General features: G+C 38.6%; 1 protein-coding gene across 1 annotated transcript in view; it reads left to right on the forward strand.

Moving 5' to 3' along the window:
- The first annotated feature begins 16,501 nt into the window (after positions 1 to 16,501).
- LOC139728618 (WD repeat-containing protein 81-like) overlaps positions 16,502 to 25,126 on the forward strand; it is a 29,493-nt gene continuing 20,868 nt past the window's right edge. Inside the window, exons 1-8 of the mRNA XM_071639560.1 lie at positions 16,502 to 16,597; positions 17,172 to 17,344; positions 17,923 to 18,082; positions 18,770 to 19,960; positions 20,484 to 20,819; positions 21,617 to 21,786; positions 23,548 to 23,710; positions 24,651 to 24,829. Of these exons, the coding sequence (XP_071495661.1) occupies positions 16,502 to 16,597; positions 17,172 to 17,344; positions 17,923 to 18,082; positions 18,770 to 19,960; positions 20,484 to 20,819; positions 21,617 to 21,786; positions 23,548 to 23,710; positions 24,651 to 24,829 (2,468 nt within the window). The remainder of the gene's footprint in view (positions 16,598 to 17,171; positions 17,345 to 17,922; positions 18,083 to 18,769; positions 19,961 to 20,483; positions 20,820 to 21,616; positions 21,787 to 23,547; positions 23,711 to 24,650; positions 24,830 to 25,126) is intronic.

Below are 25,126 nucleotides of genomic sequence, written 5' to 3' on the forward strand. Positions count from 1 at the left end.
TGCAGGGGCGGATCTAGGAATTCTGTAAAGGGGAGGCGCCTTTACAAAATTAAAGGGGGGGCCATGCACCCCCTCTTTTTTTCTTTTTCTTTTTTTTGTTTAAACAAATAAAGAGGGGGCCCGCGCCCGATGTCCCCCCCCCCCCCCAATTTGTAAGCTTATCAATTCCTCTCACGAGAGGTTGCATCACTTTGACATTTCCTCCTTATCTCATTTATATACATTGTGTTACAAATTTGTACACTGTATGTCTCGATTATCTGATGATGTATGACCTGTTCAAGTGTCTTCCTAACCCCACAATACCAATGAGTGGTATGCACATCAGTATATTCATGCATTTTCAGAATGAAAAAAAAAAAGATCCAATACTATATGTGCTATGTACATATATTTCATGCTGCACATTTGTAAGACTATTGTGCAAGTCAAATTCGATGCAGAGAACCACAGTGAATTAATGAGAAATAAGTAATTTACCTCTAAAGAAGCAAATTTGGTGATTTCCCACTTTGGTGATATGCATTGCATTTTTGTTACAGGTTGCAATGCAGTATTTTGAGTTGTCAGATTCACACTCCTGTCAGCAAAAAGTTTGTGAAATATATGGCATATGCACCATAAATACAGTGTGTCAAGGGTAGATACGGCAATATGTTCTATGGTATGATTGTGGCATTGTTATACCCCCGCATACATGTTTCTAATGTTCAGATACAAGAATAATGTGAACCCCAGTCAGATATGGATGCCTTGTTCTATTCTGTGTGTACGTGGCACGGATGGCCAATGATAGATGATCAGAATACAATGCTGTGATCATATTACACTATGCAGTGTCTCATTCATGTTACAGAGATCACTGACACAAGTATGTCAAATTCCCACTAGCTTAGCACGTTTCCATACGCTCACAATGCTGCTACTTGTTAGAGAAAGTCACTTTACTATCAGTCTATTGTGCTGTGTCTGAAATTCTTTGAATAGGTCTATGACTCTTCAGCTCAATCATCCTGTATTTCCAGACATGTAATATTCTGTGAATATTTATGCATGCAAACTTCTTGTCCCATCACTCGTTCAACATCAATGATATTACACCTATATTTATGTTATTCAATATTGTGAAAATATTAATATGAAATTTGTAATTTCACTTCCAAAATCCAAAGCATACTTGTCTTGTTTCCAAAGTCCTCACTCACTGAAGTGAAAAGTAATGCACTGGTAATGAAGATTATGAACAAATGTTAGTAGTGGTTCCTTTTTAATTATTGGTGAAAATAACCAGAGAAGAATGTTGCATTGCTACAGATGCGACATAAAGAACAGTTTTATTAGACTTTAAGCAAAATGGTTTGTATGTGCAGACAGAGATGTTAGCTCAGTGCCAGCAGGTTTCTTTCAGACGTAGCTTAACGATTGTCTGTGGCCTCTACTGTTAATGTTGCATGCATGATTCTGAATCATTTCATGTATGCTTTGTCATAAATTTTCATATTCTCAACAGAAATGTTCCTTTGATGTGATTCAGCTGAAAATTATATCATAGCTATAATGTCCCTACACATCCTCAAAGTAAAAAAAAAAAGAAAAGAAAAGAAGTAAAGTTCCACAATTTCAACAAAGAACCAGAATAAGGCAAAGTCACATACCTTGTAAATTTAGCCAATAACCACACAGAGAAGGATTTGTGCACAAGCAGCATCACTGTCATGTGGTCAGCATATAGCAGTTCCTGGGGGTGTTTCATCAACGTTTGTCAGTGCTGACAAGTTGTCAGCGCTGACAATTTCAGCAAAATCCTTGGTTTTGATTGGCTGAGATACGCTGGTCACTGACTGTTACTATGGTGATTGTCAGCGCTGACAAATGTTGATGAAACGCCCCCAGATCTCAATTGGACACTGTTAAATGGCACAGACACTGAAACTGTCGACACTCATTCTACCTACATGTACATGTATTTGATTTGCTAAAACATTGTCTACCTTTTATTTCCACTCTTTATATTTAGCCTCTTTTTTTCTTTTTTTTTTTTGCCTTTTTTTTTTTTTGCCTTACTAGGTGGATAACTCTTTCTAGAAGCAATTGTTATGTGGATCATATTCCCCAACTGATATTTTGATGTCCACATCAGAGTCAATAGTTCTAGGGGAAAGGACATGTCCAGTGGTGTGGTTTGTCACAAGAATTGTTTCACTATCCATTAGCCACAAAGAATAGGAGGATTTTCTGTTTTCCACTGGAATGCAGTTTTTTGTTTTTCTTATTGTGAATACAGCAATAGTATTTGAGAACGTCACTCCATAACCTGTGTGTAGTATAAATGATGGCCAAAATATTGTGTGTTTGTATAGATGTATTTATGTGTCAGTTCACTATACATGGTGAAATGAATGCTGTTATCTGGGTAAACAGCAACTTTGGTTCAGATTGTGATGGCTGTTGCCCATTTTTAGTGTAAATAACTTATTATATTGGTTCACATTTAGTTTGAATGTAAATATCAATGTGTTCAAATCCTTGTCTGTAACATCTTATTTCTTATCCTCTCATTATTTTTTGATTGATAAAAAGCAAATATGCTGGGAATGTAGTATTTTCTGATGCAAATATTTCAAATAGATTTGGTCAAACAGAGAACTGGTTATTACATTCAGTGGTCCCTGGGTATGTTGCAGGTTGCGCATGATAAATCCATTTTTATGTTCAACTTGACAAACACTTGGACATAAGACCATCATCTGTTATTTTAGATGACAAAGGCAGCAGATGTGTGCCTTTCATTTTGGAAGAATATGAATAAATTTCCAAAATTTATGGGAAGGAGATGCTAAAGCTGTGATTTGAGTTTTATGACCATTATTAAACCCTGTCTAAGCCAAGCATATTGGAGTACATGTGTTGTCCATTGAAATTTGCAACAGATATCTTTGTTTCTTTTTCTCTCTCTATGATGCCCAGCATTAAAGCTGTCATGTAACTTGGATTTATTCAAAGTTCTGATGCTTGAAAGGGAACTCATTTTGCACACAGTTACATCACAAGTTTGGGAAAGTTGTTACCATGAAGAACATTAGTTGGGGGGGGGGACCAATTGAATTACACACACACTCACACACACACACACACACACACACACACACACACACACACACGCATATACAAATACACACAAGATATGATGAAACATTAATTTTTACAATTTCTATGAGAGAATTTGACATATTGTGGAATTGTTATTCATGTTAAGTCACTTTGCAAAAAAAAAAAAATGAAAATCAAATTTCAGGAATACAATCAAACACTGCAAATATTCAATCTAGACTGCAGAATGAGCCTTGACATCAGGCAAAATTCTGCTTGCCAGAATTAATGTAAACACACACTGTCGGTCGAACTAAAGAGAAGTTGTTACAAGGTTCTTACCTATCCGTATCCGGATTCATGTCCTTGTTTGATTGGCACACATGGTCGCCAATGTGATTTTGTAGGGTGAGGTTGTTGCATTTTTGTCTTTTTTATTTTTTGTGCATCAGCACGATCAAGAATTATGGAGACTCAGCCAGATTCTGAAGTACAGATCAGTGCTGGAGGAACATCATTCCTTTCTTTCAGGAAGTAAACATTCTTACTTCACAGCTTTTGCATTGATGAGATTGAGACAGACTCAGACCTGCTTCTCCCAGATTGAAATTGATGTATTTCTAGTCCCATCAGCAGTGAGGTGTCCATTTTATGGACACTGCACGCTAATTTGAATGTAGATGTTTCATGCTTTTAAAATGCACAATACCCGTGTCTCTTCTTCTGTGTTGCTGGAAGATTGCAGTTAAATTTATCATTTATTATCATCTGACAATTTATTGTCACTGAACTCTGAGTTCTCAGTGTTTGACATTGTCTGTGCTGATGAAATGAACAGCAGTAATGATTTTATAAGTGAATTTGGATGACTGTCTCTCATGATTTAAGAAAAATGGAAAGGAAAGAAGAACATTAAAGGACAAGTTCACCTTCATAAACATAAGGATTGAGAGAATGTAGCAATATTAGTAGAACACATCATTGAAAGTTTGAGGAAAATCAGACAATCCGTTCAAAAGTTATGAATTTTTGAAGTTTTTGTGCAGTAACCGCTGGATGAGAAGACTACTGCAGTGTATGAATAACTTAGATGTCACATGCGTACAACAATATAAGAAAAATATAAAGAGAATTTCACAAAATGTCATCTTTTGAAAAAAGTACACATTCCCCTGACTCGTTACCGACAAATGTTATGGGTAATATTATTCCCCCTGCCTTTAGAAAGAGGCAAGTCAAGAGCTCTTTTATTATGCGAAAAAAGTGAAAATATGTTGAATTTTCTTTTACATTTTCTTCATACTGTTCAGGCCCGTAGCCAGAGGGGGTGCGTCGGGTGCGTACGCACCCCCCAAATTCTGAAAGGTCCACTTTTTCATAATAACGGTTTTTAGCAATTCTCAAGATAACAATCCAAATAAATATAAAGACACATTATATGCTACGTAAATGTGGAAGAGTACGTTTAACAATGTTAAAAATAATTGTACGAAACCCTTTTGTTGTATGAACCATCGGATCGTCCCCATGCACACAAACACAAATGTTATGTATCAATTTGTGCGAGCTATTATATTGGCACTGCATGCCATGGCCCTTGGCGCGTGTGACCGGTGTTTTTTTTTTTTTCCACTGGCCGCCCGAGTACGTGCGATTCGTGGATGACATTGAGGTTGACACTTGCATTTTTTCACAGGAACAGAGGTAAGTGGATGAAAATCTAATAGCCTCAAGTTTACATATATGATAAAAATTAAAGAAATTTCCTCGAAATTACTATAATCGAAAACCTGAGACATTTTATATCTACGTCTCACAAAGATATAGTACATGTATATATAAGTACATGTTGGCATGATAATGCCTGGGGATAGATTATTATGTCAACTATTTTCCATTATGAATGCATGCTCCAATCAAATTGTGCAAAGGTGGTCATGAATTAGCATTTCTTACGAACGATCAGGAGAGACAAAACAAAATGAAAGGCCTGTCTTACTCCAGTTCTCTTGTAACACTCATTGGGCCATTATGCATGCCTAACGAATCATAACAGCTGCTTTTTCTAGCCCTTTTGCTAGTACCAACATTCGAGAAAAGATCATCTATCAAGTAACTGTACGATCTCCGTGCATAATCTAATGCTTTTAAACACACACTTATTCATATGTTTCATAAAAAACACAGGTAATGAGCCGGATTGGGTTAAAATTCTCACAGCTTTGTAGAAGTCTGAGTCAACAGTATCACACAGTACTTCAAGACGTATTAGTACAAACGATTTCTTGAGCCTGCACCGTTTCAGGCTCTGTTCTGGATACGGCGGTAGAAACTCATTCTTTTTTGTTGTTTATTTTATCATTATTTACTAATCTCTTTTCTAATTTACAGGTAGCGGATTTCTTTGCAGGCCAAATTCGGAAATGTACTGTTGATGATTACTTATACATTTTCTCATGTTGTGACAGTTCTATTTGTTCTCATTTTAAAGTGAGCCAAAACCTAAGAACATTTTCACTTATAATTTCCAAAGAGTATTATGCAGGCACGCAAACTCATTTTAGTTGTATTTCATTTAAATGTAATGGGTAAGAGGGTATGAGAGAGAATGGAAAGTGCTGAGCTATGAAGTAAAATGGTAAACTAAAAAGTTTGTCAGATAGTATTACAAAAGCCTGAATATTGCAAGAGCTCCGGAGTAAAAACAGTTAGTGAAAAACCCTATGTATGATAGCATTGTGAGAGCATTAGACTGCATTGTGACGTATCGTTATTTAATTTACATTCTTTATTGATATATTTTCATAAATATCTCAGGTAATGAGTCGGATTGGATTACAATTCTCACTTACAGCTTTGTAGAAGTCTGAGTCAACAGTATCACACAGTACTTCAAGACGTATTAGTACAAACGATTTCTTGAGCCTGCACCGTTTCAGGCTCTGTTCTGGATACGGCGGTAAAAACTCATTCTTTTTTGTTGTTTATTTTATCATTATTTACTAATCTCTTTTCTAACTTACAGGTAGCGGATTTCTTTGCAGGCCAAATTCGGAAATGTAGTGTTGATTATTACTTATACATTTTCTCATGTTGTGACAGTTCTATTTGTTCTCATTTTAAAGTGAGCCAAAACCTAAGAACATTTTCACTTATAATTTCCAAAGAGTATTATGCAGGCACGCAAACTCATTTTAGTTGTATTTCATTTAAATGTAATGGGTAAGAGGGTATGAGAGAGAATGGAAAGTGCTGAGCTTTGAAGTAAACTGGTAACGTAAAAAGTTTGTCAGATAGTATTACAAAAGAAACTCATTCTTTTTTGTTTGTTTATTTTATCATTATTTACTTATCTCCCTTCTAACTTGAAGGTATGTAGTGGATCTCTTTGCAGCCCAAATTCGAAAATGCCTAGAGACAGCTAGTAACCAAATATGCTACTATAATTTAATAAATAAGAAATAACCATTCCAGTATGCATGTATCTTAGTGTGCACAGTAAGACAGATCAAATCAAATAGGAAAACATCTGAGCACTAAGCCTGAGGTCTGAATTTGCACTCAACTTCTTCCAATGGCTAACGGATGTTTAATTTTTGAATTTCACTGACCTCCAAATTTCACAAAGAAAACCTTCTTAGCATGATGGTTAATATGAGATATATTTGACTGATATTGGAGATGTTTGCGAATCGGATCTACTACCTTTAATATCATTAAATCTAAAATTATTATTTGAAAGTTCGGAAATGCTGGAAATATCCTACCACAAGGAGGCAAAATATAAATGGTTCACATTTACAATTCATTTTGTTTTAAAAATTTTCTTATTCATTTTCGTTTTTGACAAACTCGCATACCAACGGCTGATATACTTTATAGTAAAGTGAATGTTTCATCTTCCAAACAGCATCCAATGGGATGGAAAAACTCCAACTGAAAGGTGGACACCGTGACCATACTCGCTAAAGAAAACGCGTAATAGGGGTCGTTTTTTTTTTCTCACGGATTAGATGGAAAGTGTGATGTACGAGCGTATATAATCTAAGGGTATCAAAAAGGCCGAAATTTGGGAAAATGGTATATTGTTCAATCATGATGAAGTACTTCTTTAGGGTGCAGGAAACATTTAAGGAATACTTGTTTTTAAGGCCCGAAAAAATCATATGATCATTACTCGTTTAGGGGCCATTTTGAAAGTCCATGTATGAGCATGGTGTCCACCTTTTAATTGTCGCTACCCCTTCCGGGACAGTATCAAAGGACCGTTTTGTTAATTAACGCAATCCCCCCTTCCTTTAAAGGGGCATAGTCCCGGTAGTGTAGATGGCGCTGTTGATGATACTGCCGAAGATTACCGAAGTAGAGCTGTCATCAAGAGTAAAGTGCGTAGGTGTTGCTAAGTAACGTTGCCTTTGTTGTCTTCTCTGCGCATCGCGCAGTCTCTAGTAATGCCAGGGTGCGTGCATATGTGCTTGTTATTATGACATCACAAAAGAAGTTTGCTAAAGCTGTCATCCCCCTCAGCCGAATCATGAGCCGAACTGTGATCGGACCACTGACTACAGTGAATCGGACTTCTTCGGACTCGGGAAAGTGGGCCAAAGCGTAAGCGCCAAAAGAAGTCGATAGCGTAGGTCTCTATAGGAAACTTGCGCCGTGCGCCCGCGTACTCATTTGACTAAAACACGGGGACCATGCACCTTTAAAAATCCTGGCTTCAGGCCTGCTAACGCGGGTATACAATAGAAAAAATAAAAGTTAAAACAACACCAGGAAAATCACTATTCTCAATTTTGCGGCGCGCTACGCGCGCAGAGTCTCGAACACAATTAAACTTTGCAACTTCCTGGCAAAATGATTTTTACTATTTCCTAGATGAAATACCGTAACGCGATTGCATGCAACAGACAAAAATACAAATTTCCTCGAGACTTTAAAACGTCATTAAAACAGTCAAAATTCACAATTTGCGGCGCGCTTCGCGCGCAAATTCTTATACAACTTTTGTAGTTCGGTCGTCCAAAGAATATATATATATATATATATATATATATATATATATGTATAATTGTGTGTGTGTGTGTGTGTGTGTGTGTGTGTGTGTCATCATTGGTATTGGTACCGAAGGTCCGTTTTTTTAGTGACCGCACCCCCCCTTGAAAAATCCTGGCTACGGACCTGCTGTTGTACGCATATGACTCACAAGCTGTAGTAGTCTCCTCATCCAGTGGTTCCAACACAAAAATTTTAACAATTCATAACTTTTGCATCGATTGTCCAATTTTCCTCAAACTTTCACTGATGTGTTCTACTAATGTTGTTGCATTCTCTCAATCCTTATGTTTATGAAGGTGAACTTGTCCTTTAAAAGACGATGAAACTTGTCTTTAACAAATAAATTGATGATGTTCATTTCATAAATGGGGTGTAAAATCTAATTTGATGTGTGAATGTAGATAAGAATATCATTGTGTTGTGCGTGATCATGTTAAAACGGGTAGTATAATGTTCAGCATGTTTAACTTTTCTTTCATTATGATATTCCAACATTCAACCATCTTTGCGCAAAAAATCCAAACAAAAATTAAGAAAGGAATGATGATCAGAATGGAACATATTACTTGAGATCTAAGTTGTCTCAATCACCACCAAATTCATACCAATGACTGTAAAACAAACAGTAATGCAAACTAAAACATAAACCTTAACATGCTGTTTTTTGATCAAACCGTTTAGCCTAATTTTCATGTGTACATGTACATAGTCTGGTGAATTAATGAGATAAAACCACACACCTTGTACAGTGATAGGGCTGCTATATACCGCCGCTGGAAGACCACTAGGTTTAAGTCATATATACTACATACATTACATTCCTTTCTATTCCGGAGACCGGGGGGGGGGGGGGGTTATTGAAATCCTCTCCCCTCCCATCCCTGGTGATGAGTAAAGGGCTGTCTCATTACAAAGAACACAGTTATAACGAAATTTTATTACAGCGGAGTTAAAATACGGATCCCAAAATTATGATCATTAAAGTCTATGGTGCACAATTTTCGATCGGTCATAACGACAGTTCGACGCAAGTCAAACGCCAGGCGATGTCTCACCTGCAATTTGTATAGCATTTGGTAACTTGATACAGCTTCCAAGCAGGGGAATGTCATAAAGATCTGAATCTGAAGAAGGAGAGAATTACATTTTGATCTTTGACGTATCGTCAGAACTGACACATATTCAAATTTGACCATCATCATTAGGTAATGTACCCATGGTTTACCTATAATTATATTTCATGGTCATAGCTCAAAGCTGTAGAAAGTTATTGAGAGTACAACACAATGAGTACAGTGTATAAGGCCTAGTTATCAGGAAAAGTTCATTGGCTTTTTGACCTTTGACCTTAACAAACTTCACCAAAATTTGAACTTGACCTGTCTCTTTAGATGATTGTATGCCTGATAAGACGGTGTGAGTTTCGTGGTCATAGCTCACATCTGTGGAAAGTTATGTATTGAGAATATAGGGCCTATTATACACCACAATATTGCGAGTCCAGTGCTTATCAGGGAAAGGGAAAGTTCATTGACCTTTTGAATTCTGACCTTGTTGTACTTTACCCATGTTCGAACTTGATCAATATCTTCAGGATATGCTGCACCTGTGATGTGGTGTGAGTTTGGTTTTCATTATAGTTCGCAAAGCTGTAGAAAGTTATTGAGAGTACAACACAATGAGTACAGTGTATAAGGCCTAGTTATCAGGAAAAGTTCATTGGCTTTTTGACCTTTGACCTTAACAAACTTCACCAAAATTTGAACTTGACCTGTATCTTTAGATGATTGTATGCCTGATAAGACGGTGTGAGTTTCGTGGTCATAGCTCACGTCTGTGGAAAGTTATGTATTGAGAATAGGGCCTATACACCACAATATTGCGAGTCCAGTGCTTATCAGGGAAAGGGAAAGTTCATTGACCTTTTGAATTCTGACCTTGTTGTACCTTACCCATGTTTGAACTTGATCAATATCTTCATGATATGCTGCACCTGTATGTGGTGTGAGTTTGGTTTTCATCATAGTTCGCAAAGCTGTAGAAAGTTATTGAGAGAGAGGAAAAAAATGTTGGCGGGCCAACGCTGACATCATGGCCGACGCTGACGGCGACGACGGAAAAGTGACGCCTCTGTCTGTCTTGCGCTACGCAATTGAGACAAAAACGAAAGAAAATTTCCTGTCCCGAGGACTTCTATGAATTCGGCTGTATAATCGTCATGCATGTAGGGCCTATGTATCGTCAGATTGGCATGACATATAAATAATACGCATATAAATAAAATTACTCGTTTTAAGAGGTCAAGTTCTGGCAGGGCTCAACAGAATTAGTGTAGGTTGAGAATATAGGTAACTGTTGACTGGGGTATTTCAAGCAAATCATAAATGACTGGGGTGTACCATTCGCGGTGGAAAGTATAGAGGATCGATGAGCACTATCATTTTTTTTTTTTGAAGTCAATCACGAACACTACTTTGACACTACAATATCAGCAGCAAATTCTTCGAGCGACGCTTCGTTCATGAAAATTGAATAAAGATATATACAAAGGAAAAAAATCTGCGAAATCTGTTCAAAGTAATGTATGCAGGTTATTATGTTTAATCTAACTCTACTAGGTGGAAAAATTAAGCACTATACATGGCCCCCGTTTCCGTTCTTTTTTTTCATAGGACAATTTAGGCCCAATTTCATTTTGATTGTCCGTATCATTTCAAAAGTCTAGACATAATGACCTCAAAGCCAAGGCGGGATTCCATGTATTCTGGGAAAATTTAGCACCACATGGCCCGTTTCTGTTCTTCTTTTTCATATGATTATATATTTTAGGCCTAATTTCATTTTGATTGTCCGTATCATTTCAAAAGTCTAGACATAATGATCTCAAAGCCAAGGCAGTATTCCATGTATTCTTCACAAAGGATACAATAGGAATAAAAAAAAAATCATGGTCAGCTACAAATAGAAACTACGTGTGTTGAAAACGTCGAAATCATCACTCGTTTTCGAAACATATACATGCGTCCTGATTTTATCTATCTTTTTTCTTTTAGTTTATCAGTCCTGCAGGATCGACCTATTTTCAGTTGTTCAAAACTATACTTTCCAAAGCGGTCACCTCCTGCAGTTTTACATGGATTTTTACATCATGAAAATGCACGGAACATTTAATGTGTTATACACAAATTTAATTTAATTCAAATTAACCGGAAAGTGAATCAAACAATATCATGTATCAAACAGATCAAAAGTCGTCTCATAATGCTGCAGCTGCTATCGAGAAACCCAGATACTGCACCCTTTCAACGAGCATTCAGTATACTCGACAAAGGCGAAAAACCCAAAACCAAAACAAGACATAACAAAAAACAAACAAACAAACATAATTATACAAGTTTGTTTTTGTTTATTTGTTGTTTGTTATTTCATTTACTAGTTTATATTATTTATTAATTGATGTATTAATTACTTAATTACTGAATTAATTTATTAATTTGTTAATTTATTAATTTATTTATTTTTGCTTATTAGCCGATTTGGCGAGCAAATTGAATAGTCATTGGGTCACCCCCCCCCCCCCCTTAGCAAAACGCTAGATCCACCCTGGTTACTTTTATTCAACTGAGAGTCCCTTACTTTTTCAAGATCGGAGAGATAAGGTGGGCGTGACCAGGAAGCCCGAAGGTGTTTCGTCTCAGCTCGATTCCTGGCTCGCCTAGTACCTCCTTGACCTGACTTTTCCTCCCTCCATCCGATCACCGGATTTATATGACGCAACGAATGAATGACCCCCCCCCCCCCGATTTCGTAATTCTTATGTGCCCATCAGAAAACCCTGCACCAAGGAGTTGGTAAGCCTACATGAATATCATAATACCCCCTCCACTGTGCCTGCATCATGCATGGACCCCATGCCTGCACCGTATACCTCTCTGCCTACACGCCAAACCCCCACACGCTGTTCAACGACATTGAGCGCGAGTGCAACGTCATACGTGATGATAATTCCCTTTGGATGAACGTTTCATCATCATCATCAACATCATCAACAGCTAATGTCATGCCAAATCACCGAGTATAAAGGTAAGGGCGGAAGCGTATGGTGGTATAGTTCATCGAAATTTCTGAATGGGTGTTCATAGCCCTATTTTTATGATGTGGCTATTATGTCAGGCGGAGGAGCGATTCAGTTCCCCGGTGTTCGTTTTCTTGTTCTCCTCGAACCGTAGGCTATCCTCTAATTCCTTTCCTTTCCAATTTTTATTGTCTAGCTCCGTCTTCTTCCGTCCACTTCTTCTTTCTCTTCATCCAAACAATATTGACAGAGTGTGTAAATGAAACAATTTCACATGTCTTATGTCATTATCATTAATGGGACGAGACATGAAACATAATATTTGCCTGGCAAGTTGATGCGTCTGATACGAGTATCACGTACAATGAAATGTTCTGGCAGTTCGATGTTCAAATTTCGCCTACCAAACACTAACCCCCCCCCCCCCAACTCTGCTAACAAAATTCTTACATTCACAGGGCCTAAACTCTGGAATTCATTGGGCACAAGTTTAAATATCTACGTTGAGTAATTTTAAGAAGCAACTTAGGAATTAACAATAACAAAGATATTCTGATTGAAATTACCAGTCCTCCTGCGTGACATCCTCTCCTCTCTCCATCTCCTCTTGCCCTCTCATCTTAACTTATCTCCTCTATTCCCTCTTATAGCCTCTCTTCTTATTATCTCTCTCTCTCACACACACAATGAGGAGCTTTAGTTTAGATATTGTCGTGATTCTTTATGCCATTCTGGTATATATTATGTTTATATTTTATATGTTTCTCATATTGATGACATTTGATTTTGGTTTTTTTCGGGGGCCTAAGTAACACGTGTATACATGCTATGCTTTTGATTTAGTCTCCCCTACTTTGGTTCTTATGACTCCAAGTATTGCAAGTGATGTTATTAGCACATGTATCTTTGTTTCGATTATTTTTGTACATAAAGATAAACAAAATATTACTGTATGGTAATAATGGTAATAAAATAATCATTGTAACTCAGTTATGTTTATTTCATACTTTTGTGAACACAAAATATTATTGTATAATAATAATTGTAATAATTCATGGTAATTCAGTCATTGTAATTTAGTTATGTTTGTTTTATACTTTTGTGAACACAAAGTGGAAGTTAATGAATTCAAAGCAATTAATCAGTCAGTACATATATATTTAACTCGCCTATTTTGCCGAAACACATTTTACAGCCTTCTGCGATAATATGTGATAATTGATAACTTATGGGATGTGATCCTGTCCGTAGATCTTGTCTGAACACAATCTCTATGAAAATAAGAGAGTGGATTATACTACTAAATGTTATTGGCGTACAAAACTTTGTAATTGTATGAACAATTTACGAGATAACTACTCACAAACACTAGACTGTTGATCTGTTCAGTACTCAAAAAGCTATACTGAACAGATCAACTTACATAAAACGTAGTCCGTTGTGATGACAAACTGGAAAAGAAAAAAAAAAAGATGAGCAATCCACCACATGTGGAACTCTATTTGTGGTCGCGCCATAACGATGTGAAGACACGAAAGACAGACCTCCCCCCAGAATCAGGATGACCTGGTTACTACAGAGAGATGAGGACGCCTATCCACGTAATACACCCGATTTGGAACCCTTCTAAGCTGGGGACACCGGCTCTGCGACCGAGCGCTGGGCGTCGGGAGAAGCCTCTCAGGATGATGGGTAGAGACAGGTTTGGTAACACCTACAGTAGGGGCCACAGGACCGAGACCACGAGGAGCACCGTTTTGCCTACACTCTAGCGGTCAATCACAGGGACAGTGGCGACTGAGACACCCCGCGCGACCGAACGTCAAGCGGCACGAGATTCTTTATATACCGCAGATAAATGCAAAGTATTCTAGTCGTGGTTATTGCGTCCTTTTTCAACTGCGAGCTGTTCGAGCAGTTTTTCTATGAAAATGACAAATTTGCCCAGTTTTGCTCTAAGTTATTTCTGTAAAAATGAAAACTTATAATTTGACTGCTCCTTAAAAATGCCACCTGTTGATTATCTACGAATTAGATTACTTTCATCTCAGTATCACATCAATCTGTGCCAGTAATATATTCAGTAAATTTTCCTATGCAAATAGCTCCAATTTACATACTGCAGCACAATAACAAGCGCAAGCAGGAACAACAACGGCACACTCCCCTTTTCAGCTGCAGCGACGCTGCTGAACGATACGAATTCACGAGAAAGGTAAATAATGCTACAATATTGATGAAGCTAAGATTAATTTGAAAGGTACACTTTCTTTATTGATTTCAGACAGCCAGATTGTCCTCTTTACAGCTTTTTACTCCCGTTTTTAAATCAAAACTGCCCTCATCTCGCCCCATCCTGCGGCTGCGCCTCAGTCCCACGCACTAGAATTTGTGCGGTAGAATCGTCACGTGAATCGTGATGCGATGACAGGCGGCAGATCAGATTCGACTCTGCTTCGTACGACAATCAATTTACGTCTCGAGATGTATATATAGTCTTGCCGTTTCTACTTCTCGATTACTGAGTACCGCAGTATCGCACCGCACTGTAGTTACTTTGTTCTCTCAATTGGCGTTGCTCATTATGAACGCCTAGCGTGACTCTGTTTTGTGTGAAACTATAGATCCATCCAGGGTCAGGTACGTCAGGGAGCTCCGGGATCGCGGGAGGTGGTGGATTCTTGCACCTCCTTCCTGCCTGGCCTTGCCGTATAAAGTGTTCAGATTTTCTTAATGACCCTAACGTTAAGGCCCAAGCCTTAATGTCTCTGTATGCATAGCTATCAAATTTAGGTAACGATAGATGTAACCTATATTTTAATATAAGATATTCATTGTGCTGATGTCAGTAATATATCCATATATTTATTCATGTTTCTTGCTTTTTTGTCTTAGGAGTCTGTAGGAGACAATTTAGTGCTGGCTGGGAACAAAAAAAAAAAGAAAAAATGAAAAAAAAAAATCCTCGTCTAAATAGTAAAATTGGACACGGGGTTGAGAGATAAATTTAGATCTAATCCTGATTCTCTCACTGGAAATCTCTTTGACCTGTACTTGTGGTTGTAAAAAGTTAATACTCATCTAAAGTAATTTAAACTTAGTATCATAAAGTGAAATAAATCAATTAGCCAATAGTGGTCTGCCTTTCTTTTCTGCATAAAGCATGATAAACAACTTATATGTGGTGTGTTTTTGTAAGCTGTACCTTTTCTTATTAACCTAGAAAGAAAATATTATATTATAACATGGAAATAGTGTAAAATAAAGGTGGATTTGTAACTAGTAGGGTCTGGTCTAAAATTAGTTACCTTTGTCTACGTCTACGTCGGTACTCAGCAAAGTCCAATTCTGGATATGATGCTATATTGTCTCTGCATGCACTATGCAATTTATGTGAAACAATGTCCTTTAATACAACTTCATTTGCAGGACCCTTAGAACAAATTTTGTATAGAAATTTTTACAATGAATTGATTTTTAAAAAGAAAATTTACTTTCATTTATTAGCCAGACTTTCCTCTGACCTGCTGAAGAAACGGAAAGAAAAATCTCACCACTACTATATCTTTTAAAACTAATAAATGAGGATGCTGTTGTACCATTCTAATGATTTGTTTTAAAAATGTGGTGTTTTTGCCTTGTAAATGTAACAGATGTAGATGAGAGTAATTATGCCTAGTTAGCACTGGCTCCACAATCACCATTGAATGCTTGGAATATGCAAGTAGTTAATTATTGTTGCTTAGACCCCGTTTACAGTGCGGGGCTGGGCCGAGCCACGGCCAAGCCCAGCTCAATTGCGGGGCCGAGCCCCGCAATTTTGTCCGTTTACACTGCCGGGCTTGGCCGCGCTTTTAATTCAAACCTTTCAATATTTTGTCGTAGTGGCGCTCTGCTTGTAAACAAACGCAATTTGGTATAGTCTGGTTTTCAGACCCTTTGCCAACTGGATTCCGTGGCGACGAAGTCGCCGTTTGGGCAAAGGCCCTTGCCGAAGGAAAAATCCTTTGCAGGACAAAACCACCTTAAACTATACTAGTTTTCGACGTTCAGGGGGTTCATATCCTGAATAACGAAACAGTACGGGCAGAGGGTTTGGAAGCCAGACTAAAATTGGCCGCGCATTTGGCCCAGTTTGCGTTTACACTGAGAAAAGGCCGGGCTCGGCCGCGGGGTCTTAGAGTGCTATTGACTGCTGGTGAAAAAAAAAAAAAGATGGATTATTCATAATATTTTTTTTTCACTTTGTTGCAGGTGGGTGATGTGGACTGCTGAAAAATGGATGATGAAGATGTTATTCAAGTGGCATGTCAACTCAACATAGATCCATTTCAGATTCAGCAGAATCTTGACAGAGAGAGTTTCACAGTTGTGGTAAGATTGGTTAATCCTACTTTCACTCATTAGTGCAGTGTACCTGCAATTATATACTAAATCTGCCCTAATATCTGATATTGTCATGCAACTCACTATGGAAATTACAAGTCTTTCCTTGCAATTTGTCACACAGTTGTGTATTATTCTATGAGTGAAAGCTTTAAATTACTTGTAAGATAGATCACTAGTGATTCCAACCGTCTGACACCTGTTCAATGTAACGGGTGTTTACAGACTGCTTTTTAACATTTATCCTCACAAGTGAATGTTTTCAATGTTGACCAGAATATTCCCAAACTAATTTTTACAGGATTAATTTGTAAGGCATTATTATCCCATGTTAAATGTCATTTTCACACATATGTCAGGAAATACACATGGAGAGAGAGAGAGAAAAAAATGAAGATATCAAAACAACATGTGTGCCTATTCTAACTTTTGTATTTCATATTTTGACATGTCTGATTTGTGTACAACAAACATCTAAGATATTATGATTCATCAAAAGGAAGGTTATTGTCACATAATATAGTGTCGAGAAATAAATGGCTGAAAGTCTCAATGTTCACAGGTTCATGAGAAATGGCTCAGCCATGTTCAGAGTAAAGGCACTCTACCATCGGCTGAGTCTGGAATTCCTAAATGGACGCAGTCTTGCAGGAGTGCTCTCTTTGCCAGAGTAGCAAGACCATGGCTCAAACTCAAAGTCACCAGAGTCTACCTGCCAGCTCGTGGAATATCTGAGTAAGATTTGCATTTAAGTCAATGCATATATCCTACTCCCTCTTTCACTCTTGCTCTCTCTCCCGCTTTGGCTTCCCTTTAAACTCACGTTCTTTCCTGTTTTTGTCTCGTTTGAATGGATGGTATAGTTTTGGTTGAGATAAGGGATTCAGATTTTAACTTTTTGCAGAATAATATGAAACCACTTATATGAAATATAAAAAAACGTACAATTCAAAGAGGATTTAAATGTTTATTCGATGAAAATTTTATTTGAAATGGCTGAGATATCCAAATAAAGCGAAAGTGATCCCTAATAAAAGGTGGGTCCCACCTTTTATTAGGGATCACTTTGTTTTGCTTCAAATTTGGATATATTAGTTGCATCCAAGTTGAGTATGAAAACTGATATACCAGTAATGGAATGGTGTACATTCACATTTGTGGAGAAGCAATGTGCATGATTATCAGAGACTCCATAGAATTGCAGACCTATGTGGTCTCAGCCAGTGATACATGTATGTCAGGCACTCATTACTGCAGAATTTCCCCTGTGCGTCACGTCATAATTAATCAAGGTATCCAATTTCTCTCTTCAGCTTACCTCAGATCCCAGGGGAACGTGTAATGAAGTCTGATGTAGATTTCATGGAGTACATGGATGCTGTTGCCATGGAAATCTACCAGTCTGGATGGGAGGGGGCTTACCGAGGGCGCCCATGCACTCTCAACCGGTTTCATAATTCACTCTCTGAAGCGGTATACTATGAAATCCTTCCATTTCCATTTTAGTCTTGCTGCATTCTAAACTCAGAAGTGACATCTTTTGGGAGAAGATCAAGTCAAGAGTGTTTGTATAGAAAATAGGAAAGTAAAGCAACTAGAATCATGACACTCACTGTAAGATGGTAAAATTATTCAACAATTAGTGAACCATATGATTATCAGTCTTGCCTCTGGACTGTGGGTCAAAATAAGAATGTCTGTCATGTAATATACAGAGACATATTTAGGATTCAATGGAATAGCATTCTCACACATCCTGTACAATAGAGGTATTTAAAGCCTTTTGCACTTTTCCTACAGAGAAGAATGGCTATAGGGGTGCTCCTGTGTGAGCAATATAGACATGTGATGCAGGTACTTTGCCTGCAGTATCCTAAAGGATATGTTATTAGGTCATAGTATCTCGTTATACCTGTTATCCTTGTCCATTTCACTGAATTATACCTTTTCTGTTTGTGTACTTTTTTTTCTTCCATTTGTTCAAAGAATAACCTAGTGTGTGGTAATTCTTATTTTTCGTGGTGAAATGCAGGCCTGTAAATACTAATGGTAGATAGCATGCACAGACAAGTTTAATGGAAAGACTGCACCAAGACAAGAGTTGTCAGTTCTCTGCCTTATTTGTCATGCTTTATGCTTGCAATGTCCTCTTTCATTCAGGTGCAGTGGAGAAGCATCTCTGGCTTAGTGAGTGACTTGTACAGCTGTCCAGTCATCAGTGCTGGAGGAGAGACTGGGGGAGGAGAGTCTGTGGCAGGGAGAACTCTAAGCTGCTCTCAGCTCCCACCAAATGGTCATCATTCTAACCTGGTCCCTGTCTATTGTGCCGTCAGGACACGGGAAGCATTCTTCCTGCTGCAACCACACCACCAATACACTGTCCATGATGTCACAATGTTCAGCCCAGCCATGCTTGGCAACTCCAGTGCTAAGCTACTCTTTGTCATCTACCAAATGCTGCAGGCAGTCACCCACTGTCACCGTCTTGGAATGTCGTGTGGCAACATATCGCTCTCAGACTTTGCCATCAATGACAAACTTTGGGTGCAGTTTTGTGGTCCCAAGTTGAATGATGTTATCTCATTTTGTCAAGCTGAGGAATCAAGTCAAGTACCCTTCAAGGGTCAGAGTGATACAGGTGGTGGTAGACTTCCAGCAGAAGATGAAACCCAGTTGGCAATCCAGGATGAGACAGGGCACAAGGAAAAGAGACCCACCATGGAGTCTCTGCCAGAGATTGTCCAGAAGTGGGCCATGGGCCAGGTTAGTAACTATGATTACCTGATGATTCTCAATCGCCTGGCCAATCGCCAGATGGGGAACCCCAACCACCACCCTGTCATGCCGTGGGTCATGGACTTCACGCGACCCGACGGTGGTTACCGAGACTTCTCCAAGTCCAAGTTCAGGCTCAACAAAGGTGACGACCAGCTAGACTTCACATACGACTCTGCCCTTCAGATGCAAGCCCTCACCGAAGAAGAGACTGGTCTTGCAGCCCAGGTTCCATATCACATCTCAGATGTTCTCTCGGAGATCACTTACTACATCTACAAGGCACGCCGTACAGCCAAGTCCCTACTGTGCAGCCACGTACGGTCAGTATGGGTGCCAAATGAGTACCCAGCCAGCATGCAGCGGCTGCAGAGTTGGACCCCTGATGAGTGCATCCCAGAGTTCTTCTCTGATCCGGACATTTTCAGGTCCATCCATGACGACCTGTCTGACCTGGAGGTGCCCAGCTGGTGTAGTGGACCTGAAGATTTTGTTGAAAAGCATAGGGCTGTCCTGGAGAGCCCATATGTGTCAGAGAGACTGCACCGCTGGATTGACTTGACCTTTGGCCACAAGGTATTTGTATATTTTGATGGGTCTGATATCAGTAAGGCTAGTATTAAAGGAATCCATTTCCAAATATAAATGTGGATTGAGTAACAGAAAGCAATATTAGTAGAACACACAAGTGCCGTAATTGCTAGATAAAGAGACTTCTGCAGCTAATGATGCCATTATGGACAACAATATGTACAAATGTTATTTCTCCCCCTTGAAAATGTAAGTTGTCATTACTAGGTTGTTACAACTTTACAGTGTGTTGATGCACAGGATATAAATAATCATTTTTTTCATTCACTCAACAAAGGAAATGTAGTTCAGATTTATGTGTGAGTTGATGAGAGACTTGTGAGGAAAATGACATCACTTTAATATCTCATTTGTTATAGATTTATCTAGTTTCTTTATAATGTTTGTCTGTGCATCTCTGGACTTTTTTTTTCATTGTAAATTTTCTGAAAGTTGAAGGAAAGAAAAACATTATGTTAAAACCAAATTTTAGTAACATCTGTTCAACTTTTCCTCTGTTCTTTCAAAGTTGTCTGGCCCGGCAGCAGTAAGGGCCAAGAATGTCGTCCTCTGTGTGGTCGACCAACACACTCAGCCAGCTAGTAATGGTGTGGTGCAGCTTTTCAACGTCCCCCACCCTAAGCGCTTCTCACCGTCCCCCTACATGACTCTGGCTGCCCCGACCATAGAGCGACCCCGCACCAAATTGGATGTTGGACCCTCGGTTGTCATGACGACCCAGGATGATGAAGTAGCCAAGCTTACTGAACAGGAAGGGTTACCAGGCTCTGAAGGACCTGATGGCACTAGTGAACAAGAGAGGGCAGCAAATAGACATGCCCTTAATGTCAAGGACAATGTTCTGGTGAGTGTATTGGATGTGTGGGAAAGTACCTTTAAAACCTGGTAGCATAGGAATACAATGGTATGGGAAGGTTGGCCTGGATTGGAATATCAAGAATCTCCAAAACAAATTGCGTACAGCTTAATCACTGATCCCTATGTGAGTACTCGCACAACGGAAAAATCTCTACTTGAGTCGACTGTCGCTGATAAGCGTAAATTTCGATGCACGTATTTGCTGCAGGCATTATTTGTGGTTTTCGATTGTAGCCCATTGGGCAGCAAATGAGGATGGATTCAATCGGGCCACCCATGTCTCCCCACGCTACGAGAGGCCTGTTGCATAAAACATTTAACATGAGAAAAAAACTCTGGTAAGAACTGAAAACTGGGGTTACCATGATTCTGCAAATGTCTTCACACAGGAAATAATTGTTTTAAAAATCTACCTGAGGTGTTGTTTTTTTTTTTCAGGGAAAAAGTTTAATGCAGGAAGTCCCAGTTCTGTAACTTATTTCATTGTTGGCCACAATACTGTAATATATTTGCTATTAATAATTATTGATAATGGCTCAAAGAAAGGATGTGCATCATTATGGATGTCGTGACAAAGTTCTTTGGAAAGGACTCATCCAGTATTAAGTCATGCATAGTGTGGTGGATGACTACAACTTCATTCCAACTGATGTATTGTTCAGAATAAAACTTTCACAGACGATTTCAAAAAAGTGAAGGTACTTTTAGATAAAAGTGCATCACAAGTCTTGTTCAATTAAAAAAGCAATGACTTCTGATTGATTTATTTTTTCTTCCAAACAGAATTCTGCTGAAACTGACAGGGCAATTGAAGCAACCGAGGTTGCTATGGAGATAAGCCTGTCTCGCAACCGATCCCAGTCCTTCAACAATGAGGGCCAGAACATACCTAGCTCAATGGTGGATGAGAGTCAGCTGAGCAAGAACCCGATCAGAAAGCTACCATTTTTCAGGTATCCTGTCTGGACATTCACATGTCAAGGAGCACATTTCATAAAGTAGAGTACTTCAAATTAAAACAGACAGGATCAAAGGTCAAAAGGTCAATGAACTTTATCCACTAATCATAGTAATCCTTTAACCCTATTCCCACCGGGGGGGGGCATTTGGCCCTCCCCTCGACGTTTTGCGTGATTATTCCGCAACGCGTGATGCTCTTGCCGCGACATTTTATGACTTTTTTCTTTCAAGTATCATGTAACTTTTGAGACCAAATTTGTCGCTCTCGGGCATACCGTTTTGAAGCCACGCCCCTTTGAAAAAAATTTGTCAACCCAAAAATTGCTCAAAAACATGATTTTGTGTACAAATCCAATGTAAATTGTGTTTTTGCAATTCATTCATATAAAATGAATATTTTTACTTTCAATGGCTGATAATGATCTATTTTAGCCTGATAATGCTTTAAAAAGTTTCTGTGACAAATTTTGATGAAAAAAAAACAAAAAAAACAAAAAGTACAAAATGAGGAAATACCTAAGAAATTCAATAAACAATAAAATACATAAGAAATGATTATGAAGCCAAATTTTTGTTTCAATATTATTGCTGAGGATATTGAAAAGAATATGTTCACCAAAAATTAGAAGTCTTGGAGCTTTATTTTTTTATTTATTGGCAAAACATTTTTGCATGAATTAGCATAAATTAATTAATATAATATACATAAATTCAAATGTGAAAAATGTAACTATACAGTCTTGTAGACTACATTGGCCTCTACCTTGGTGCAAATTTTTGCTAGGATCGCGCGATCCACGATCGAGATCTGAAGGGGGGGCCACAAAGGCCCCCCGTGGTTTCAAGTCCCTCAAAAAACCCGGTGGGATTAGGGTTAAATATTGATGAAGTCCGAAAAGGTCAAAGGTTCAAAGGTCAACAAAATTACATTAAAAACACTATACTCACAAATGTTAATATGCATGTGAGATGTCGTTTAGCTTTACCTTGTTTTTTGTTGTTGTTTTTTTGCTGGGCTAAGCATATTATCCATTCAAATTTGCATGTCCTGATGTGCTGCAAATAATGAAGTAATTCTCACTATCGCCAATGACGTAAAAAACTCCTGCGCATGCTGGAGAGCTCTGTCACAGGTGCACTGTGGGATTCCTCGGTCCCTTGTTCGCTTCCGGTTGTCTCATGCGAGCCGCAGTTCCCATACAATTCAATGGAGTTCTTTGTCTGCTTTTCCGTTGTTAGCCCTCTTTCTCGTGGCTATAATTCAGCTTAAAAGAGTTGAAAGTGTCTAAGCTTTGCTGATTTGTGGTCACTACAGTCATGGTTCACTACTGCAAGGCTTCAATGTGCTGGTCACAAGATGGAAAGCGAAGAAATCTTCCATAAAAAATACCTCTTTATAAAGACAGAGCGTGATGGAAGTGCATGTGCAGCCAAAACCGGGGCAAATTTGTCCCATGAGCTATCCCATAATGCATCTAAAACGCTGCTCTGCACACGGCACCTACGTATTGGCGATATCCTCAATTGATATCAGATTTGAAAGTGTAGGAAAATTCAATGACCTTCATAAAACCATAGCAAGAGTGTGAACATACACTAACAGGCATCCGTTTTTAAATGTTTGATTTTGTTATTGTTTTGTTTTCTGTTTTTATTTGGGGTAGAATCTGGTTGCAGCTAAGAGCCACCTTCATGACTCGGACGCATACAGATTAATCTGTCAGTTCATTTTGTGTCCACATTGTCCTTACCAGGGCCAAGACAGATCAACCCATGGACTCTAGGCAAGTCAGGCCAGAGCTAGCCACAATCGCCCTACCCGACGGCTATGAGCCCCTTTCAGCTCTCAATCAGCTGGAATCACTCTACTCCTTTACCACCAGAGCGGGGCACAGTTTGCCTGAACAGCACCAGGTGGTGAGTTTTTCAGTGGTAGCATCCTAGGAAAATCATCTTTTTTATGCCTCCTCCCTGTAAAGTGCAAGAGGCATTACCTGGTGATGACTTGATTCCAAACTTGTTTTAGTGTTTGCTTGTTTGTTTTTTTGTCTGTTTGGTGTTTTTGGTTTTTTTTTTTGTCTGTGCAGCATAAGAAAACTGTATATGTCATGTATTTAGTGAGTCTAATTTTTCGCGAATCGGGACTTCCTGACAATTTCATGGGTGGTTAAATTCCCAATTGTGGAGTACAGTTACTGAATGGAGAAATCTATACCTGCATGTCACATTCATGTCGAGTACGTGCATTTTTAAATTTGCGAATAGCACCCGACTTGCGAAATTGACGAAAATAAAAACCTTTGCAGAATATTCAGCATAATATATAGTATTTAAAACTGACACTTAGTGTGAACCTTCTTGAGATCCAGTCAGATGTCCGACCAATATTACTGGCATGTGCACTTTCAGAATTTAATCTTGTTCCACATTTGATTGACTTACTGGAAAGCCTTTTCCTTATTTATAAGAATACAAAATATCAGCCTTTGACCCTTGACCTGAATCCTTTGAAAGTGATGTGTCCCATGTCTTTTGGTTGACTTAGTTGTTTTTAAATTCATTTTATATGACCATTAGAAGGAAGAAGTGAATTCAAAAAAACAAACAAACACAAGACTACCTGGTAGTAGTTCAAGCCACTTTGAATTGTGGTAATAAAAAGATAATTGCACACAGAGGATAGATACAAGTCTTGTGTTCAGCAGTACGTTTTTGATTTGTGAAGAGATACTCAATGCTGAACTGCTGTACATGAAACGGTAATCATGGTACTGGTATTGTAGAAATCTACCTGATTTGTGCTGTGAGTTTTGTGTATTTATCAAGTGAATAACACTGACATCTGTGTGCTTTACAGGCAGACAATCGGGTGCAGTGGCAGCAGCTTGTTGCTAGGGATACCGTAGCTCTCGCCTGCACCATCACAGAGCTCTTCCTCGCGCCAAAGTTGAGACTGCGACAGGTGGACGCCAGCCTAGAGTGCAGGTGTCGGCATTTGCAGAGAGTTGTGAGAACGGAATCACAGGACCTTCCAGGGTTAGTGAATTGTTCCATGAGAGGTACAAACAGGGCAGGATTTTAAGGTCAAAAATAAACACCAGTCACCCTTCTTGCAGATTTCAAGCCATCTGATGGACTTTGTATGTTATTTAATGACAGTGAATAATGTAAATATCGCTCTTCAATCCTGAATTACTAAATCACAATTAAACACTTTTATAACTCCAGTATGATTACCCATATTGTAGCAAAAGTGAATAAACATCAGAAAGTTGATTCTTGCCGTGTTTCATGAATGCCAAAATGTTAGCTTTTGTCTGATTTATGTACAAA

This window comes from Diadema antillarum, unplaced genomic scaffold (assembly GCF_040938485.1).
Source record: "Diadema antillarum isolate AM-2024a unplaced genomic scaffold, OU_Dant_1.0 seq00000187_RagTag, whole genome shotgun sequence".
NCBI classification, from domain to species: Eukaryota; Metazoa; Echinodermata; class Echinoidea; order Diadematoida; family Diadematidae; genus Diadema; species Diadema antillarum.